The sequence below is a fragment of the Dunckerocampus dactyliophorus genome, chromosome 9, assembly GCF_027744805.1.
Source record: "Dunckerocampus dactyliophorus isolate RoL2022-P2 chromosome 9, RoL_Ddac_1.1, whole genome shotgun sequence".
Taxonomy (NCBI): domain Eukaryota; kingdom Metazoa; phylum Chordata; class Actinopteri; order Syngnathiformes; family Syngnathidae; genus Dunckerocampus; species Dunckerocampus dactyliophorus.
The window spans coordinates 6,817,879-6,840,575 of NC_072827.1; the positions used below are offsets into that span (position 1 = coordinate 6,817,879).

General features: G+C 40.8%; 1 protein-coding gene across 2 annotated transcripts in view; it reads left to right on the forward strand.

Moving 5' to 3' along the window:
- Positions 1-22,697, forward strand: part of lrp2a (low density lipoprotein receptor-related protein 2a) — a 135,125-nt gene that overhangs the window by 106,257 nt on the left and 6,171 nt on the right. Inside the window, exons 60-77 of one of the 2 annotated variants that reach the window (XM_054788394.1) lie at positions 1,577-1,696; positions 3,157-3,273; positions 4,747-4,863; positions 6,566-6,703; positions 6,770-6,892; positions 6,960-7,088; positions 7,292-7,423; positions 9,210-9,341; positions 9,423-9,566; positions 9,628-9,793; positions 13,107-13,235; positions 13,312-13,535; positions 13,604-13,783; positions 19,126-19,245; positions 19,404-19,494; positions 19,568-19,635; positions 20,965-21,082; positions 22,417-22,537. In XM_054788394.1, the coding sequence (XP_054644369.1) occupies positions 1,577-1,696; positions 3,157-3,273; positions 4,747-4,863; positions 6,566-6,703; positions 6,770-6,892; positions 6,960-7,088; positions 7,292-7,423; positions 9,210-9,341; positions 9,423-9,566; positions 9,628-9,793; positions 13,107-13,235; positions 13,312-13,535; positions 13,604-13,783; positions 19,126-19,245; positions 19,404-19,494; positions 19,568-19,635; positions 20,965-21,082; positions 22,417-22,537 (2,369 nt within the window). The remainder of the gene's footprint in view (positions 1-1,576; positions 1,697-3,156; positions 3,274-4,746; positions 4,864-6,565; positions 6,704-6,769; positions 6,893-6,959; positions 7,089-7,291; positions 7,424-9,209; positions 9,342-9,422; positions 9,567-9,627; positions 9,794-13,106; positions 13,236-13,311; positions 13,536-13,603; positions 13,784-19,125; positions 19,246-19,403; positions 19,495-19,567; positions 19,636-20,964; positions 21,083-22,416; positions 22,538-22,697) is intronic. The other variant, XR_008572556.1, reaches the window with a different exon arrangement.

The window sequence follows — 22,697 nt, forward strand, 5'->3', positions numbered from 1 at the left end:
TTGGGTGTACGAGAACGAGACAGGATGAGAGTTTAACATTACTTTTAAGAAAAATACAAAAATAAAATAATATAAAACATATATGAGAATATAGAATATGAGAATATATTGCAATCTACTAATTAAATTTCACTATGTTATACTTTTCTGTACTCTGTGTTTATCACCTCCACCCAGTGAGACAAAGAGACTGTATTACTGACACAAAGAGTCACTCCGTTCATGCGTTGTTCTCTGCAACAAACGTGACCATAAATCTGGTAAATAAATTCCTATTTTCCTCAGAGTAAGCGACTATCTCTTCACTGTGGCCAGATATGCAGCTCTAAAGGAAAACAACAAGGAGAAAATCTACAAAAGACTTGAGTAATGTCAGGATGGCAATAAAACAGTAATACATCTTTGGCCTGTACATTCATCTGTATATTTAACAGTTTTAAAGTATAGCATTAAACATTAATGAGGTCAAAATCTGGATTTGGGTGCATTTTTATATACTGTAAACCAGGGGTGTCAAACTCGTGCCCTGGAGGGCCGATACACTGCAGGTTTTATCTCCAACCAGTTTCTCTAGCAGGTGATTTAATGGATGAGCTCCTTCCCTCAAATTGAAGGTGCTGATCATTAAAATTGCCTGCTTTAGTAACTGGCTGGTAAGAAAACCTGCAGCGTCTCGGCCCTCCATGGCACGAGTTTGACACCCCTGCTGTAAACTCTAAGTGTAGAGTGATCATTTCTCAAAATCGACATACACTTGTCGAAAACAGACATGAATGCACATGGCAATATATTGAAAATTATCAAGTTCATTTTCATTTATTCAGTGATTAATTTATTTTTTACTGTCCCAGGCCTGGTGTACACCAGACATTTTTGTCACGTTATATTTGCATGAGACCTTGTGACATACTTACTGATAATTTTAAAAACTGCTCCAATGAGGTGAGATTACCCTTACTGAGCAAATAAAGCACACTTTTTTGTAACTTTGCCTGAGCTTGCTTGTGAACAAACATTCACTTTCAAAGGACGGACGTTGTACCAAATGCTCCACGATGAGGGTAAAAAACCCATTGAGCAAACCCATCCATCCATCCATCCATTTTCTATGCCGCTTCTCCTCATTAGGGTCGCGGGGGCATGCTGGAGCCAATCACAGCTGACTCCAGGCAATAGGCAGGGTACACCCTGGTCGCCAGCCAATCGCAGCCCATCGAGCACACAAAAAACCTTATCAGCCACCTGAAACGCCAGCACCACAGCGTTTGAAAAGTCCAAAAGTTTTGCTAGAGACCTCCGTGGCGTCACACCGGCTGCTCAGAGCGTGTGCCTGAATACAGTGCACCTTGCTGGGCCACAGCAGGTGCTCTATACTCTGGTTCTCCTGATAGTAGTGATGTGGTCGTAGTAATGTCATGATATTTGATTAGGACTAATCAACAGGTACAGTTGGTCAAATCCTAATTTGTTCTACAGTCCGTCTTAGCTCCAGGTTTGCACAAACTGCATCTCTGATGTTGTGCATCTCTAAGTAGTATGTATTTGTATGTAATGTATTTATCGCGTTTCCCTTCAGATGAGGTGGAATGTGATGCCAGTGGAGACTTCCAGTGTGACAACCATCGCTGCATCCCGCTGCGGTGGCGCTGTGACGGGGATGACGACTGTGGGGACAACTCTGACGAACACAGCTGCGGTGAGTGTTCCTCTTGCTCCAACTGGTTGTTGTTTGTCTGCGGGAGACAATGACAAAATTCGGTCTCATGTAGCCAGGAACTCTACATGGTCTACGAAAGCAAATAACCACCTGGGTCTATAATTAGCACCGTGTCAAAAACTGCTCTGGCTGTAGACAACCTCCTGATGTAGTTTTTTGTTTTTTTTTAATACTAATGCCACAAAATGGCAGGAGTTTAAGTAAAGAGTTTAAGTAAAGAGTTTGGCTTCTGAAAACAATATGCGTTCAAAAGTCATAAAAATCATAGCATCATAAAAAGGCCTGCTCGAAAAAAATCAGACCTTACAAATCGCTCTGCGTTATATTTGTACATTGTCGCCTCTCCCTTCTTGTGTATGTGATGAAGATGCTCGCATCTTCTTCCGCTGTGGAACACACGTGAACAAGATGGCTGCGGCGCTCGGATGAAGATGCGAGAATCTTCATCGTATACACATGAATGGAGAGGCGACAGGGATACGGCGGGAGACAAATATAACGCCGAGCGATTGTATGATGTGTAGCTATGTTAAAATATTACATACATACTTTTTTTAAAACTAAAAATATGTTTTCTTGGTTCTTGGTTGGAATTCTATAAAAGTGGGTCAAGACTTAGGGACCTTGGGAAAATGTGGGTCCCAGGGTGAGAGCAAGAACCCTGTGCTAGAGTGTCATTGCCCTACCTAGTGGTGAAGTTGGTAAATTACACTTTTAACCTTGATACGGATGGGGGTAGGATTAAATAAGCCGTGCTTTTTCCTACTCCTTTTTGGGCATGTGGAGTTTTGAACTGTAATATGTGATGTACTGTATTCCGTTGTAATGTGTATGCATGTTGAAAATAAATGAAACCATCACCATCAACCTCCAGTCAGTCCTTCGTCTAGAAATTGAAGACAAAAAAAGAGATAATTCATACATGTTGAGAGCATTGTTATCATTTCAGGCAGAATTACTGTAAACGTGTAATGAATGACGGTGTGTGTCATAAAGTGCCCATATGTTTTGTAAGAGAAGTGTGTGAATGCCAATAAGCACAGACGGCAAATCATTCTTTTCTGTTGTGCTTTTATCAGAACTGATATTTTGCAAGAATTGTGCTGCTTAGAGGAGACATGCAAAGCTTATCAGCATCTTGAGAACCAGACTGTCCTCAGGAGGGAGGGAATCTGTCACCCTTTGCCCCCACAGAATTCAATCCACCCTGAGAAGATGCTGCTTCATAAGGAGGAAAAAAAGTGTCTTACTGGTTCTGCTGATGCTTAAAGATGTGGATGGTTGGGTCATAATAAGGAGTACAATCATAAGGAGGCCTTGAAAGCATGTTGACTTGTTCCTTCAGGATTGATAAATGCATCTCAGAGGAATGACTTTGTGAAAATAAGCAGCTTTAACTCCTCACTTGTGAAATATCTCCTTTTCTGTTTCCCCCTCAGCACCACGCACTTGCACCGAGAGTGAGTTTCGCTGCGATAATCTGCGCTGCATTCCCGACCGCTGGGTCTGTGACCATGACAACGACTGCGAGGACAACTCGGATGAAAGAGACTGTGGTGGGTGGAGGCTCTTTGTTTTGGCTGGGGGTCTGCCTGTTTGTGAGGAGCTGTGGACCACCATGCCAAGACGCTATAAAACTTGGATTTTTCTGAGACAGGACCACCTGCCGTCTTTTATTCAGGCCAAATGAAAGCTTCCATGCATGCAGTGCTAGTAGAGTCGGGACAATAGATGACCGTGTTCTCTCTCAAACTTGATTATACAACATAATCAGGTACATAAAATTACTAATACAGTAGACCCTCGCTTTTTTAAATGGTATAAATCTGCAAGTAATTGATACACCCCTAAAAATGTCTATTTATGACACGCAGCTCACTCCTCCCCCTCAAACTTTCTTGTTGGCTTGATGTTCACGTTTTTCTCTGATTTCAGATCTACATTTGCAATAAAAGTGACTGTTAGAATTATTAGATTAGATTATTAGCTCCATAGCCCTCCCCTTTTCTCTTCAAATGACATGTTTGCGTCTCACAGCAACTATGGTGCGTTCAAGGATGACTGAACAAAGTGCCAAGTCTCTATGCTTGACAAGAAATTTTCATTGAATTAAATTAATGAAATTAGCAAAAAACAGAAAGCAGAAAGACATAAACATGTAAAAAAATTGTGAGCTTTTTTTTAACAGTGCTATATATATATGCTGTATATTTTACTTTATTATCACATATTTATAAAGTATTACCCACTTATGGTGAATTAGATGTGTTTTCTGTGAAAATTGCGTATTTTTTTGAAAAAATATATATTTTATGCTGTACATAATTTTTTTACAATAATTTTTACAAAAAAATCTGATTTATTTTTTTTTTTCAAATAAATCAGTTAAATACATTTGTACAAATAAATAAATAAATAAATATGATCAGGTTCTCAACAGTATTTCAGTTCAGGAGGGCATGAACATTTTCTGTTCCCTGGGGGAGTATGACGTATAAATAAATAAAATGTAAATCATATATACTGTACATATAGTGTATACATCCCCACTTTTTTGAATGGTAAAACTCTTAAAAAAATGGATACGCCCGTAAAAATGTCTATTTATGGTTCGTACCTGGCTCGTACCTCACCCTTTTCTTCGAAAAAATTAGTCTTCTTAGACTTCTAAAAAAAATTCTATATTCTGTTTTCTGTCATGCCGCCCCAGCGGACAAAAATTTTTCACACCCTCCCGAATTGAAATATGATTGAGAGCCTGTTCATATTTATTTATGTATCTGTACAGACCACTGCATGAGTTGGTGGCACCAGCATTCTGCATACAATCAGCTGATTATCCAAACAAATGAATCAAATGAGCTAAGCTAACATCTCACATTCCCCATACCTCCATGTTGTTGTTAGACTTGTACTGTCAGTGAATAGTGATGGACTGTAATATCTCCATCATAATAGAATGGCAGTGGTTACAATATTTGTGAGAAAAGTCTTGTAAAATGTATGGTAGCACTGTTTTTATCTTGCAGAGCTACGGAGGTGCCACCCAGGTTACTTCCAGTGTGGAAGTGGACACTGCATCGCCGATCGCTTCAAATGCGACGGCAACGCAGACTGTGTGGACTACACGGACGAATTGGCATGTCGTGAGTGTCTACTTTTGTGTGCTTCTTCTCGCTTTTTAAACTTCTCCCTGTGCAATTTCAAGAAAACGCTCCATTGGAGAAACAGTGCAGTAAACTTTACTCAGATGGTATTATTCAGCGATTTTTATTCAGGGATTATTCTCCTATACCCAATAAGAAATGTATTGATTTTGACAGACACGGGGATGGGCCGATACGAGCTAGCTGAGTTTAAAGCAGGGGTGTCAAACCCGCGGCCCGCGGGCCATTTGCAGCCCACCAACTTTAACTCCACTGGCCCCCAGTGAAATTGAGTTTGAGACCCCTGGTTTAAAGTGTTGTTTTTCTCATTGCCTTTAACGGTGACAACCAAATCTTCTTCATGATTCCATTGCTTCTTAGTCTCCCGTAAATGCTCTAATTATTTATTATTTTGATTTATCATTTACATAGAGGGCCGCACTCTGTGTAGAGTTTGCATGTTCTCCTTGTGTGTGGGTTTTCTTCGGGTACTCCGGTTTCCTTCCACATTCCAAAAATATGCATGTTAGGTTAATTAGAGACTCTAAATTGTCCATAGGGATGAATGGTTGTTTGTCTATATTGGTTTCAGTGATCAGTGGATTTCTACCAAGTAGGATTCCTTATTTATTAGTAGAATATTTTCATTAAGGGTGCATGATAGTTATCGTGCCGATATGAGGGAATTATAACATCATGTAGAAAGCTCTGATAACATTAAAAACAATAAAAGCTCTAATGAGGCGAGATTACCCGTATTGTGCGGTTGTGAGCAAAGCAAGCGCTCCTTTTTTCTCCTGCCTGTGACCTTAACGGCCTGTCGTAACTTCCCCTGAGCTCACTTGTAAACAAACGTTCACTGCATGCTAGGTACCAAATGCTATGCAATGAGGGGAAAAAAAAACATCCAGCACACAAAAAAACTGGTGCTTGTCTTACCGAACAGTTACTGACACCTAGTGACCAATGTAGAATACGACATTCACAATTTAAATCTCATTTCCTTATATTTGTATTTATGTTCATATAGCCATTTTTATGCTTGACAATGCTTAATTTAGGCCAAAAATACGAAACCTTTGCTTCAGTATGTATATTATCTTTATATTTGACTAATAAGCTATATTCAACCACGAAACAGCATGATTTATTAATTCATATATGTTTGAAAAACACGATAAGAGTGAAGCTGCGAAATTCGAACCACAATGTGATGATACTGTATAACAGGGTTTTATGTTGCCGATTCCAATACCCCGATATTCAGTGAGTGAGATCGGCCGATACTGATACTGATACTGATCACATGGTTTAACTATACATTTTTCAATTCATTTATGATGAGTGGTATTGGCCAGGGGCAATTCCAAGGGCAACAACAAGTCAAACAGCAATAGGTTTGATAAAGGAGTGATTAAACACACTGGTGTAGCCTGTGTCAGCTATCAGACTGAAGCCATTGAGGTTTTACAGACTGGTGTTGATTGTCACAGAAATATGAGACAAAGTGTGTCGCTTAAAATGAGCGTCAGACCTTGTGTGAGTGTGGCAGGATGTTAGAGTACTTGCAAAATGGTGCGTGCACAGTCTCACTGTCAAGCACTTGTTGCAGGCTGCTGACCACCCAAATGAGGCACTGATACTGCAGATCTTGAGTTTCTGGATGCACCCCTAATTTGAACATTCTGCTTCTGACTTTTAGCGCCACGCTTTCCAAATGGCACATACTGCCCCCACTTCCTGTTTGAGTGCAAGAACCACGTGTGCATCCAGCCTCACTGGAAGTGCGACGGAGACAACGACTGCGGAGACAACTCAGACGAGGAGCTTCACCTGTGCTGTAAGACGCCGCACACAAAGTCCTGCATTCCACATACGTGGGTGTCACCGCGTCTTTCCTCCATAGTGACGGTGCCGTGTGAGACGCAGTTTCGTTTCCGCTGTGACAACAACCGATGCATCTACACCCACGAGCTGTGCAATTCCGTAGACGACTGTGGCGACAGCTCGGACGAGAGACAAGAAAACTGTAAGTGAGACACGACTGTCATGGATGATCTGACTTTCATCGGTGAGTGGTGTTTGTGTTCCTCCAGGCCAAAGTCCCACACATGGGCCATGTACAGATGAGGAGTACAAATGCACTAATGGCCAATGCGTTCCTGTACAGTACGCCTGTGATGATTATGACGACTGTGGGGACCAGTCCGATGAACTGGGCTGCCGTAAGTAACATGAAACACTTAAAAACGATTTAAAACCAGGACTTGATTTTACCTTGAAAGGCTGTCAGAGGAGGTACCAGCTGGTCTTTCCAACTGGGCTTTAATTGGACCCTAATCTCCTATATAGCATATGACAGAGGATTGACCTATACAATATTGTATAGATGTAATGCTCATCATATTGTTGCATGTGCTGATGTCAGACCAGCATAGTGGACACACTTGCCGTGACCACTTGTGTGAACACAACTGCACCGACCTGACCGACGGAGGCTTTCTGTGCTCCTGCATTCCGGGCTACCGGGCCAGAAGCACTGAACGACACACCTGTGAAGGTGAGGGACACTTTCAACACTTCTATGCAAAGAGTTATCATTCAGTGTCTTGTCTTGTATTATTTATGTTAATAACAAAATAGTGGACTATTTTAGTCCTAGTGGACTATATATATATATATATATATGTGTGTGTGTGTGTGTGTGTGTGTATATGTATATATACACTGTATATGGGTCAATACTGTACTTTACAGCATATTGTAGCAGTCCTACAGTTGCATGCATATACAGAGTATACCTTCAAGTGGCTGTGAGAAGCACACGGATGACATAAGGGTCATTTATGGATGCCCAGTTGGTGCTATAGTACTATAATAGTAAATATATTCATTCTTTAGAAATGAGATATTTGTGTAGTTATGGCATAGAAAACCTGTTTATGATCTGTTTTTTTTACATTATTAGAGCCCTCTAGACATGAAATAACCATAATCACAATCAGGTTTATTGGAGGGGGACAAAAAAAAGAGACAAGAGAAAACAGCAGCAACAACAATTGTAACAACAAGAACAGAACAACAGAAACATACAGGACTACATCAGCAAATAAATGTCTGTGATGACTATAAAGACCCTGACGGAAAGGACAAAATAATATCAACAACCACAATGACAATACTGCATTGAAACAGTCACATAATTGTAGTAATGAAATGATTATCTATGATAGTGAACAGAATGATAATTACTGTAATGCACATCATTGTAAAAACTATAATCATACTGCTGATATCACCGTTGCTGTAATAAAACCAACAACATAATAACACCCTGGTTAACTCCGTGAGTAATGTGGGGAAGTACGTATGTACTGTGAGTGTGCATATGTACGTGTGTACAGGTATCTCTGTATGTGGGCAAGTCTTCATATATTTAAAGGTGCAAGAATGTGTGAATATGAAAACAGCTCTTCAAAGTATTAAAAATAATGCAACCAAAGTATTGCTGAATTTACTTTTTTATTCCACAGCTTGATCAACAATATTGTTTGGCTTTTGTAACAATCTTCTGTGAGTCAGGTCTCCAATCCAATAAAAGATCCAATAAAAGATGAAATTGGAAAAAATGGGCGTGCCAAATACTTTTAGGGTAGGACTAATCATTTGACATGGTTCTAGATCAATTTATGGTGTGATTTAGAATATATGACATTTTTCTAACAAACTGTCTTATGGCCCTATGAAATCTGTTTTATTTTTTTTTCCTGAATTCCATTTAAATTTTTTAGAATTCATTTTTTTACCTTGTCTACTTATTTTACCAGAATAGAGTGTGTGCTATTTGGGTTAGTGAATAAAATGCAAAAATTCTTCACTTTATTTATTTATTTATTGGTATTAATGTCTCTTCTGTTGTTGTTGCTTAATTTATTTGTATTAATGTTTCTTATGTTCTTATTCATTTTCTTGTGTTTTCTTTCTTTTCTTGGGAGAATGAACAGAATAAGAATTTCATTGCGTAGTATTTACCTGTTTTACTATGCATATGACAATAAAACTCTTGAATCTTGAATTTATACATGCAAACTGATGCTGATCAATGAAGCAGAATCATTAGCCAACCAAGAAATATATATATATATATTTTATTAACTACCAGTTGTTATTTCACTGATATTGAAAATAGGATTTTAAAAGAAGGTTTTTCCAAAATCAAGATCAGTGAAGATATCTTTAGTATCTTGTTGTTGGTATTTTGGCAGCAATTCACAGTGTATTATTCGTAAGGGAACTTCCAGTTGTTGTTTTCTACATTCACTTGACACTTTGTGTTTTTTTAAAAGATATCAACGAGTGTGAGGTGTACGGGATTTGTCCACAAGAGTGCAAAAACACGAAGGGAAGCTACGAGTGTTTCTGTGCCGAAGGCTTTGTCTCCTTCGGAGAGCCGCACGGCACAGAGTGTGCTGCCCAAGGTTTGCGCTCTCAGAAGACACATTACCTTTATGTTCATTTAAAAAGTACTAAAATATGAACTTTTGCCATGCGTTCAAAAGGAAACCCACCAGTGCTTCTCCTGCCAGATAACGTGCGCATCCGTCGATTTAACCTGTCGTCGGAGCAGTATTCCGACTACGTGGACAATGCAGAGCACATTCAAGCTCTGGACTACCTGTGGGACCCGGACAGACAAGGCCTGAGTAAGACTTTATAATAATCCTTGAAATGTTTTGCTGTAGTTTGACTGATATTGTGCTGTAGGTATTGTGTACTGGACGGTTCTTGGTCGGGCGTCTCAATTTGGTTCCATCAAACGGGCGTACATGACCACCTTCAACGATCAAGGCAACAACCCCGTGAGAGATGTGGACCTCAACCTGAAATACGTGGCCAATCCTGACGGCATCGCTGTGGACTGGGTTGGCGGGTAACGCACCAGAAATTGTTTTACTTTTGCTCAAATGGATGTACAGTCATCCCTCGCAATATTGCAGTTTGAACATTGCTCCCTCGCTCTATTGTGTTTTTTCAAACATTAATTAATATAATGATCAGTTTTGTGGTTGAATACGGCCTAGTATTAGTTTAAAAATATAGCATATAATGGCTAAATGAACTAAAATACAAATACAAGGCAGAAAAAGCATGAATGTAGTATTCTACATTGGAAGTCAAAGCAACTGTCTGACCCACAGACGGCTATTCTAAAATGGGCTTCTCGTCAATTTCTGTGTCTGGTCACAGACCTGTCATCGTGTATAAACCACACCCCGATTTTTTGCTTCTTATCAGTGGAAAAAAAGTGCGGTTTATACACGGTGCTTTACAGTATGTCTTAAATGGCTTATTTACACCCATTTTTGTCTACTACATTGGGTAATTCTAGTGTAAAGCCATTTAAACTGCAGTTTGTGCTCAGTTGTGTTGTCATTGACGAATATTCACATTGGTTTGATGATCTCAAACATTTAAGTGCGACAAACGTGCAAAAAAATAAGAAATCAGTAAGGGAGCAAACACTTGTTCACACCACTGTATTTATGTCTAATATGTCTTATTTTTTCTGATTATAGCTTATATTGGGTAATACAAATGTAAAGTTGACTGTGGGGTGTTATTTTATGTCTTGAGGGCTCTAATAATGTTAATGCTGTATTTAGAAGATTGTAAGCAGGTTTTCTATGCCATAACTATGAAAATATTCAATTTATTAATATTGAATTCTGAAATCCACTTATCGCAATCAGGTCTGGAAGCAATTAACCACCATAAACGATGTACGACTGTACACCATATTTCACCAACTATACTGCTCAAAAAAATTAAAGGAACACTTCGAAAACACATCAGATCTAAACTGGGGGAAAAATGATCTTGAATATCTTTCCTGATAATAAGTGGGTGATGTATTAGTAACAAAATGATGCCACATAATTTGATAGAAATGAAAATGATCACCCTATAGAGGGGGGAAATCAAAGACACCCCAAAAATGAGAGTGAAAAAATGATGCAGCACCCTGGTCCATTTTGCTAAAATGTCATTGTAGCAACTCAAAATGATTCTCAGTAGTTTGTGTGGCCCCCACGTGCTTGTACGCATGCCTGACAACGTCGGGGCATGCTCCTAATGAGACTACGGATGGTGTCCTGGGGGATCTCCTCCCAGATCTGGACCAGGGCATCAATGAGCTCCTGGACAGTCTGAGGAGCAACCTGGAGGCGCCAGATGGACCTAAACATAATGTCCCAGAGGTGTTCTATTGGGTTTAAGTCAGGTGAACGTGGGGGCCAGTCAATGGTATCAATTCCTTCATCCTCCAGGAACAACCTGCATACACTATCCACATGAGGTCGGGCATTGTTGTGGACCAGGAGGAACCCAGGTCCCACTGCACCAGCGTAGGTTCTGACAATGGGTCCAAAGATTTCATCCCGATCCCTAATAGCAATTCATGCTGAATGATGTTGCAGGCAGCATAACGTTCTCCAATCCATCTCCAGACCCTTTCACGTCTGTCGCATGTGCTCAGGTTGAACTTGCTCTCATCAGTGAAGAGCACAGGGCACCAGTGGTGTAGTTGCCAATTCTGGTGGTCTATGGCAAATGCCAATCGAGCTCTACGGTGCTGGGCAGTGAGCACAGGGCCCACTACAGGACGTCGGGCCCTCAGGCCACCCTCATGGAGCCTGTTTCTGATTGTTTGTTCAGAAACATTCACACCAGTGGCCTGCTGGAGGTCATTTTGTAGGGCTCTGGCAGTGCTCATCCTGTTCCTCCTTGCACAAAAGAGCAGATATCAATCCTGCTGAGGGTTGAAGGACCTTCTACGGCCCTGTCCAGCTCTCCTGGAGTAACTACCTGTCTCCTGGCATCTCCTCCATGCGTCCAGGTACTGCAGTGATGTCCTGGTCCAGATCTGGGAGGAGATCCCCCAGGACACCATCCGTAGTCTCATTAGGAGCATGCCCCGACGTTGTCAGGCATGCGTACAAGCACGTGGGGGCCACACAAACTACCGAGAATCATTTTTAGTTGCTACAATGACATTTTAGCAAAATGGACCAGTGTGCTGCATCATTTTTTCACTTTCATTTTTGGGGTGTCTTTGATTTCCCCCCTCTATAGGGTGATCATTTTCATTTCTATCAAATGATGTGGCATCATTTTGTTACTAATACATCACCCACTTATTATCAGGAAAGATATTCAAGATCATTTTTCCCCCAGTTTAGATCTGATGTGTTTTCGAAGTGTTCCTTTAATTTTTTTGAGCAGTGTATAAGTCTAAATTTTTTTTCATAGTTTATCTGGTCCTCCCACGTCTAAAATATTAATTGAACGTGTTTTTAAATGTGAATTCATACTGACTGACTGAACCCAGGGGTGAACATTACCTTCGCCACAAGAGGGCACTCTTGCACTCATGCTTAGATTCAGTGATGTAGTATGAGATCGGGAGGTCAGTGAACTTGCTTACCGGTGACTTGGTTGTTGGACTTGCTGGCTTTTATGTTAATTAGGCCTATTCAGCCTCCCAGGTATGTTCTTTATGCCAGTAATTCTCATCTGGTGGGTCAGGACCCAAAAGTGGGTCACAGATCCATTCTCGGTGGGTCACCGAAAGCTGGTCAAAAATTATATTTTGACCAGCTTTTGACCATTGATTTTCTGACTTTTTATTTTAAAGTAAAATTGTAGTCAATGTTGGCAATTTTTTAAGCAATATTTTAGTCATGTTCCCCCTTGATATATATTCATGAAATATGTTATTTTGTGACCTTATCTATAGCAATCTTTAAAATTAATTTTTATGTATGCATTTTTTTGTCTGCATGCAGTTACCATGTTCCTCCTCATTTCAATAAAATGCCTTAATAATTTCATAAAAAATACATTGTGGGTATATCATTGTGTGTATTAATGTTTAAAAGATGGAATTAAAAAAAAAAACGAATGGGTCGTGATGTAATGACCTTTGATGTAATGACCTTTGGAAAAACATGGGTCCCAGGTTGCGACCATTTGAGATCCCCTGCTTTATGCTGTTGTGTAGCTGAATAAGTGTCATGTGTTAAGTTAACCTAGCGGACACCTATTTAGTCTGTTGTGTGTGATGTTGGGTCGTTTCCACATGAATTTCTGCTGTTGGTCTTACATTTTGTGAAATAAATGTGACTCATAGTCTGGAAAATACAGTTAGATATGCCTTTATGGGTAACACGTATGTGTACTTCCAGACACATTTACTGGACCGATGCAGGCACCAATCGCATCGAGGTGGCCAAATTAGATGGGCGCTACAGGAAGTGGCTGATCCACACTGACCTGGACCAGCCTGCTGCTATTGTTGTCAACCCAGCACTCGGGTATGGGTATGGGTGTATACGGGTTGTGGTTGTTGTGCAATGTGTTCTATGAAGCTAAGCATTGTGTTCACTGCAGGACCATGTACTGGACAGACTGGGGCAGGAGACCCAAAATCGAGTCAGCATGGATGGACGGCCAGAACCGGCAGGTTCTGGTTAGCCAAGAAGACCTTGGCTGGCCTACTGGTCTGGCTTTGGACTATCTGAATGGGAACAGGATCTACTGGTGTGACTCCAAAGAAAACATCATTGAGTCCATGAAGCCTGATGGCACAGACAGAAAGATCATCATATCTGGAGGTCAGAAATGTCTTCTTAAAAATGAAAACAAGGCATCCTAAACACTCTTGTGCTGTTTTGTGATCCAGACATTGGAAATCCCTACAGCGTTGACCTGTTTGAGGGCCATGTGTACTGGACCACCAAGGAGAAAGGGGAAGTGTGGAGGACCAACAAGTTTGGGAGAGGAAGCAAAGTCAAAGTTTTAACCATCAACCCCTGGTTGACCCAGGTCCGCATTTACCAGGAGCATCGACACAACCTGTCAGGTCAGACCTCCATCACACTAACGCGTTGATGCCAGACACTAATGCAGGGAGGGGTGTGCAAACCTTTTCCAGCGATGGCCATAGTGAAAAATGAAAGGATGAAACTTTGCCACTTTGATATTTTGTAAAGCATATTAGAGATGCACTATGTCTTTTTTATACTAATAACTTATAACTAATAACATTTTTATATCTGCTATTTAAATTTAGATTTAACTATAGTTTGTGCACACCTGGAGGTAAGAAGGACAAATTAGGATTTGACCAACCTGTTGATTAGTCCTAATCAAATATCATGACATTACTACTACCACATCACTACTATCAGAACCGGAGTATAGAGCGGAGGGAGCCACCTGGCATGGCCCAGCAAGGTGGACTGCATTTGGGCATATGCTCCGAGCAGCCTGTGTGATGCCATGGAGGTCTCTGTCGAACCTTTTGCATTTTCAAACACCGCGGTGCTGACGTTTCAGGTGGAAGATAAGGTTTTTTGAGTGCTCGATGGGGTGGGGTGTTTTCCCCAAATTGCGGAGCATTTGGTACAACTAGCATGCGAAATGTCTTCCTCGGAAAGTGAATGTTTGTTTACATGTGAGCTCAGGGGAAGTTACGACAGGCCATTAACATAACAGGCGGGAGACAGAAGGAGCGCTGGATTTGCTCACCCGCACAGTGTGGGTAATCTCGCCTCATTGTAGCTTCCGATAATTATCGTGCACCCGCAGTAGATATGCTAAGTTGTGTATATTTCAAGAAAAAAACTCCATCTCAGCTTTGTCATATAGGTGAAAAAGCAAAAAGTCTCTGCTATTTTTATTTTTTCCCCCTTTTTAGCTGTTTTTTTTCCAAAATATTTCAACTTTCTTCTTAAATAATCTTTGTAACTTTTCTTTTCATCTATTCTATCTACAAACCTGTCTATAGCGGCCACTTTTGCCATTTCCCTTCAGTGGCCGCTATAGACAGGTGGCCGCTATAGACAGGTTGGCGGCCATTTGGAATTTGTGCGCACACATATTAACATGTATTCACAAAAAGACTGGAGCAAAACCAAGAGACATAGGGGAAAACGCTCTGTTGACACATAAACAGGTAGGTAAATCTAGGTAACAGCTCCATTGAGGAAACTAGTAATATCAATAACAACAATGAACCAGCGCCTCACATTCGACAGCACTGGCCTTTTATCCGCCACAAATGTTAATTGACCACAGCTGCGCGGCCGCCAGGCATGAAGCGGCTGCCTCTTCCTCCCCGGAGAAGGCACAGCCCGCCAAATAAGAACACAGGACAGGGGACGCTCGCTCCTGTCCTGCAGAACGTCACAAATTTCCATCTTTGATTTTTTTTAAAACACGATTTTAAAAGCAAGAAATAAAAATTTTAGTGAACGAGCCCGTGGATATATGTACAGGATACGCGTGAAGCAGTCATGAATGGGTGTGTGCGTGAACAATTGAGTGCGGAGGAGGTGCGAAGATCGTCGTAAACTAACAATACCACCGCTCCTTTCTTATTGAATGGGCTTCTAATCTCGAATTAGTCGGCAATTAAGTGATATTTTAGATGTTTTATTCAGGTGTTTTGGCTATTTTAGAATTTATTCACGGCATTGCAAAGTGGGAAGATTACCGTTTTGGCCGTCATTGAATCTTTTCAGGGCAGCATTGCAAAGTAAGAAGACGGCTTTTTTATGTCGAACTAGGACTCAGTAATTAAAGTCTACACACGACGGCTTCATTGCTTAAAAAAACGAAACTTTTTAGTGCATGAAGCTTCTACTTGAGTCGGCATTTTGGCCGCTATATGCAGTCAGATATTGACCAAGGGATACAAAATGGGTGGCCGCTGGCCGCGTTAGACAGGTGACCGCTATACACAGGGTCTATAACACGTAAATTTTCTGCGGGGGATTTTTCAGTGGCCGCTATAGGCAGCTGGCCGCTAAGACAGGTTTGACTGTATATATATATATATATATATATACAGTGACTCGTTTGTTATGAGCAAAATTGTATGATAACCGAGATGGCGTATGAAAACAGTAACTAAACATCATGTGAAAACTGGGTCGTACAAAAAACAACATTTGACTGGATTGACGAGCCGTACCCAAATATGAGGCAGTATTTTTTCCTGAGAAAAAAAAAATTACATGAGATTTATACGTGCAAACCAACTGGTGGCCCCAACTAGGGAAGCTCCAATCAGGATTTTATGCTGCCGATCATCTATAAGTGAAATCCTCAGATACTAATCACATGGATTAATTATACATTTCTCAATTTATTTATGATACTGTAAGTGCTATTGACCAGGGGTGCCGATAAGGGGGAAAAGTCAAGACAATTCCATGGTCCTCTGACTGCCATGAGGCCAAAAAAATAGGTAATTACTAGGGATGCTCAGATTGATTGGCCACGGATCAGTATCAGCCGATTTCTGTGAAAAAGCACGTGATCGGCATATGCCAAGAAATGCCTTTCAACGCCGATCAGAAAAGTCGATCACCTGATCACCAGTGATCATCCCCCACCCACTTTCCTTCACACTGCGCAAGCGTGCCAAACCCAAAACAAACATGTCTGCCATGTGGAACTTACCTGCAAAAAAATTTGCACCCTGCAAAACATGCCACGAAAAATATCTCCCCAGGGTAGCATGTTAAAAAGCTTTAATTTTGAATTTGGAGTGTGGTGACTTTTCGAGTCCCACGATGTGATCGTCTGTCAAACAGCAGCGAATGGAGCCAAAACGGGTGTTTTTGAGGGTATATTTTTTTCATGGGGCCCAGAAGTCCTGGTTGCACCCCTGCTATTGGCTCTGTGATATGAAAAAGGCACCATAAAGTCACCTTCATTGAGACCAGAAGTAATTTCAAACATTTGACCTGAAGCCATGTACGCCCTACTCCTGCGCACTTAAATGCATACACCTTTTCATCTTAATGCATTTGAAATAGTGAACAAAATTGTTTCACTACTTTTATAGTAATTCCAGGTCAAAAATGTGTATTTTGGATGTCACATTTTGCTAAAGTTCGACATGAGCACTGATAAATAGATAAGTAATCATCCTACATATCTTTTATTCCAGCCTGATGTTGGCATACTTCCGTTTGAATGGGCTGAATTTGAGCATCACTTTTTTGTCCACTGACGATGGCTATGGTTTAAGTCTGCATATTAATGTCATACCAAATTGAAGAGGAACATCTAACAGTCACTGTTTCCGAAGTGCAAAAATACATACAAGCACCGATAAAGCCTCATTTTCGGGGGAATCCCCACTCACAGTGACAGGCTTTCACCGCTGCACCGTGCGGGGATTGGAACCCCAAAATAAATGAAATCTCCTAGATTAAACGCTATTAATGCACAAGATAATCATCAAACTTACTTATTTGTTCATATAATGCACACAGAGCAATGAACAACTTCATGCACTGTCTTCTTTCTGCTGCCTTCCTCTCACGCCGTGAGGCGTTCATACACATTCGTAATTGTGAGCGTTGGGCACTAATTGTTATTCATATTTATTCACGTACCCCAATCACAATTGGCATACCCCTGGGAGTAGGCGTACCCCACTTTGGGAACCGAGGATTTAGACAAAAACATATTTGAGAATATATATGACTGATGAAATGTACAGAGGATGAGACGACTTCTTTAACGACACTTTGGATGTGAGATTACATTGGTGGAGCTACGACTTCCAGGTAACACATGGTTAGCCTTCTGACTGTCACACACATACGGGTGAGTGTTGCCCAGCCTTTTGGTTGCGTTAACTCACCATGCTCCGTCAAGTGTTTGTTCTTCAAACGGCATATTAAGTCCAAGCTTTTGAAAGCTACCCCTACAACATAGCTTTTGTCAATGTGTTGTCAAGTAAGTTCCACATGGCAGACATGATTGTTTTCGTTTTGGCACGTCTGTGCAGTGTGAAGGAAAGTCGGAGGAGGACGCTACCCAAGACACTACCCTGCACGCAGGAATCACTACAGGCTGCAGCCTGTAATAGTACGAGCCACAGGTGATTGGCGTTTAAAGGCATTTATTGGCATACGTCTGTGTAGGCTCTCAGTCGTACAGGAGTTGTCCATCCAGGAAAAGGCTTCTTGAGACGTCATCTGTACTTCTGTGAAGAAGGTGTCGGACGTTTCGCTCCTCATCCGAAGAGCTTCGTCAGCGAACTAATAAGTGCTGGTAGCTTAGGCCTTAAATACAGTAAGAGTGGGCGGAATTGGTGTGCCAACACCCTCCTCCTATTGGTTCGTTACACTAAGCCTGGGGGGAGTAGTGGTATAATCCTATCCTGTTATTAACACCTCCGATAAAAGGGAAGTGTCGCTCCCTGAGTTGGGTATGAACGACTCTGATACTGGCTCGTTAGCATCTATTGTTCTGGCTCGACCCTGGCTCCACCTCATTTGCATGACTAAGAGCTGTGGGTTTTGGTCTCAGTAACCTGCTGAACACAGGGTCCAAATTAAACCTCAAACCACCATTCTGATTCAATGATGGGTTCTGTTGTTTGACAAAAATAGCTTCCTTTACTCCTCTTTCAAACCATCTGTTTTCTTTGGCTAAAATCTTTACCTCGCTGTCCTCAAAAGAGTGATTGGTTGCTTTAAGGTGTAGATGTACTGCTGATTGAGGACCACTAGCATTGTCCCTGCGATGTAAGCCTTTTTTGGAGCATTTGCTTAGTTTCCCCAATGTAGTGCTCTTTGCATTCCTCATCTTTACAGTGGATGGAATAGACCACATTGCTCTGTTTCCGGTTTGGAGCCTTGTCTTTAGGATGCACAAATTTTTGTCTTTTGAGACAAAAATTAGTCTCTTAAGGCCTAAGCTACCAGCACTTATTAGTTCGCTGACGAAGCTCTTCGGATGAGGAGCGAAACGTCCGACACCTTCTTCACAGAAGTACAGATGACGTCTCAAGAAGCCTTTTCCTCGATTTATTGGCATAAGTCGATCAAGTGACAGAAACCGGTTTCACAGAAACCGGTCAATGCTGATCGGTGGCCGATCGATTGGAGCTTCCTACTTTCAGCAGAGCTTTTCTTTCTGTCAGTCGCACACACACCAATAAAGAAGCAGCCACACCACAAAGACCTGCGGGAAAAAGTGTCAGTATCATCAAGAAGTATCGTCATGATGAAGTAAAAAAAACTTGCACAGGCACGACAAGAATTGCCATCAAAGTAATCCAGTGAGTTATTTCCTAGATGCTAAGTCTTATAGGAGTCAACGGTTATTTAATGATGTTCATACAATGACGTGTTTTCATGTCAACATGATCCAATGATTGCGCTCCGCCCTCCTCAGTGCCCAACCCCTGCAAGAATGTGTGCAGTCACCTGTGTCTCCTCCGGCCTGGGGGGTACACCTGTGGCTGCCCCCAAGGGTCCTCTCCAATGAATTTTGACTCGAGTGAATGTGACGCGGGTAAGCTTTCATCCTGATTGCATGACTGCATCACTGCCATCGTGTGCTGCATTGCTTGCCTTGTGTCTCCGTCTCCCTTTTGTTGGAAATACACACATTTGCTTTCTTTGTTTTGATGTTTGCTGGGCTTCTGCCCTCCCCCTCCCCCTCCCCCGCAGCCATTGAGGCGCCTGTTGCAATGCCGCTTGCATGCAGATGCATGCATGGTGGGACGTGCTACACTGATGAGGGGGGTCTGCCCAAGTGCAAGTGAGTGTACTACAGGTGTCGATGACCAGACGGTAAATATTCACCCACTAATGTCGTCCTGTCTTCTGCTAAGATGTCCTTACAGTTATGTGGGGAGCTACTGTGAGATGGGCAAGTCACGAGGCGCTCCCGCAGGAACAGGTACAGCAAAACTGCTCCAACTGAAGCTTTCATTATGTTACATCAGTACAGAGAGGTAGATACACCTGCACAATCTAATGACCCCGGTACAAAGCTGGATAGTGCATCCCCACATATTCGCCTTTCAGCATTCACAGCCCCAGGAAAGCAGATTTTTGCTCAATGTAGTAAAAAATTGTTCAAAATAGGCAGATTTTTTTCCGCAGAAAACTCATTATCATTCCCCAAAAGTAGGTAATAATTTATAAATGCGGGATAATACAGGTAAAATGTACCACTGCTTAAAAAAGCCCGCAATTTTGACATGTTTATGTCTTTATGCTTCACTGTGTTTTCCTCAAACATTGACCATATTTGCTGTGAGATGCAAAAGTGTAACTTATACAGTCATCCCTCGTCACAATGCGTTTTGAATTTTGTGGCTTCACTCAGGTTTTTCACATAAAATCAAAATTAAAAAAATATGCATATAAAAGCAAATGTTATGTATTTTCTGTCTAAATAAAGTATTGTTAAGCATAAAAATGGCTAAATTAACTAAAATACAAATACAAGGAACTAAGAAGTTGCATAAAAAAAACTGTAGTATTCTACGTTGGTCACTAGGTGTCAGACTACAGTTTGGTGAGACAAGCACCAGACTTGATCGCTGGAACAACAGACTTTTATTGCAGGTTTAAATGATCTCACAACAGTCACAATAATGAATACAGATATCGTGCATCTCTAATAAACACCACATAACTGTACTAGTATTCATCAAAGATAATGATGATTTTGGTCTTTGGTCATGGTCTTTTGGTCTTATGACCATGAAGATGCTAAAAATACACGTACATTAAATATGAATATGACGATGATGACGCAAAAAGGGCTACTTTGACGCTTATGTGACATGCATCATATGAAGCTAGGTGCTTGTCTACAGAGTAATTAGTACATTTCATAGACAACAAAAGACGCTACTCAGACTACTTATATGTAACTTTCTAAGCTGTATTTAGTCCGAGTCATGTTTTCATGCTATTCGTCTTTGACTCAAAGGTTATACACCTAATTTCTTTGAAAACATTTTTGGAATTATTTTTATATTTGTTTTTTCCTGTATTTTACTTCAAAATTGCACGTCCAGCCCTTCGCTTCAGCTGTGGCTGTGTTGAAGGGCTATATCAAGTTAGTAAGGTAACACTAAAGGATTTTTTTTCTGAAAATGAGGGACGTTGTGGTAGCACTAAGATGATGCTCAGATCATTCATCCTTTATTATTGCTTTTACAAGACGTTTATGACACATTTTGGACATGTCATTTTCCACCTTTCGTGTCTGCAGCAGTGGCAGTTCTACTGGCAGTCATCATCATCATCATCACTGGAGCGTTGGCAGTCGGAGTCTTCCTCAACTATAAACGTACCGGATCTTTCATCCCCTCCATGCCCAAGCTGCCCAGGTACCCCCACCGCCCGCCACAAAAAATAGTTCTATTAGTAATGGAATTACTCCTTCATAAATGTAATTAGACGGGGGTGTCCAAACATTTTCCCAGTGACAAATGAAAGGAAAAAAAATGAAATGATGCAACTTTGCCACTCGGCTGTTTTGTAAAGCCACACATGTAGATATGTAAGTTATATTTCAAGAAAAAACAGTGCATCTCAGCTTTGTCATACAGGTGAAAAAGTATATTATTATATCAACTTTACTCATTTTTCACAATTTTTACTGTTGTTTTTTTATTTCCAAATATTTCAACTTTCATCTTAATCTTTGTAAATTCTTTTCTTTTCGTAATATTATGACTTTATTCCCATAATATAACTTTCTCCAGCCTAATTTCAATTACAATTACAACTTTTGTTTTGTTTCTCTTAATATTATGACTTTTAAAAAATAACAAAGATTTTCTTTAATATTTCAACTCTATGCTAAAATGACATTAGTTTTCATCATCATGTTAAGTTTTTGTTTTTTATCTGCCACGTGCCATGAATAAAACGGCCACAGGCCGCACTTCGGACACCCTTGCATGTAGGCCAAAATACAAGAAAATGGCTTTAATATGCCTATTTTGGGACCATGAAACAGCCTGATGTATTCATTAATATAGTTTGAGTTTGAAAACTGTATAAAGGATATTAACTCATTCAATCCCAGCCATTTTACAAAAGACAACCCCTTCAGTAGCGGCCATTTTAGACAATTTTGACTGATCTTTCAAGGCACACAAGGAACACATATTGTGTTCTTTGGCGATATTTAAATGTAGCCTACCAAACGAAAGATTAGACTCTCGTCTTTCATCAGAAAAAATGTTTGTTTGTATATTTCTTTAGTAATGAGCAGTAGAACATCGGCAAGTTTCAGGAAAATATCAGTTCCCAACAAGAAAAGGGAGAAAAACAACTTTTTGTGAAAAGATACATTTCAAGCATACTATCACTTTGACTCAAATATCTAAACAAATATACCACAACATAAACAATACAAATATAACACCATGAACTATTTACAATTTTCACTTTTGGAATTAAACTGTGTGTGTGCATGCGAGTGTGCATGTGTTTATATTTCCCTACAATACATACCCTTCTGCATGCTACTATCCTCCATGCTCTACCACTTCCTCCTTGCTGTCGAGTGTGTTTTTACATGCAAAAAGGTCCATGTTGCAATTGCGTCATCTCCTGTTTTTGCCTAAAAAAAACGTAAAAGACGTATACATGCGTCTGTGGTATTGAATGAGTTAAGGAGTAAGCTGAAATATTAGTGTTTGTTTTTCTGCAGCCTCAGCAGTTTGGTGAAGTCCAGCGACGCAGGCAATGGGGTGACCTTTCACTCCGGTGACAATGTGGATCTCGGACCTGCGCACATTGGAGTGTCTTTCATTGACACCACCATGCAGATGGTGAGTTCAAATGGAAATAGTCAGGATTTGTTTGAAAAGGGTTGTTCCTGGCAGGCTAGCAGGCATGAAGTGAGAAAAAATGTATTTGCATGTTGACATGAAGCACGGCTAATGCTGACATTGCACAGCAGCGTCCTGCCGGCAGAGGGCGCTGTAGCAG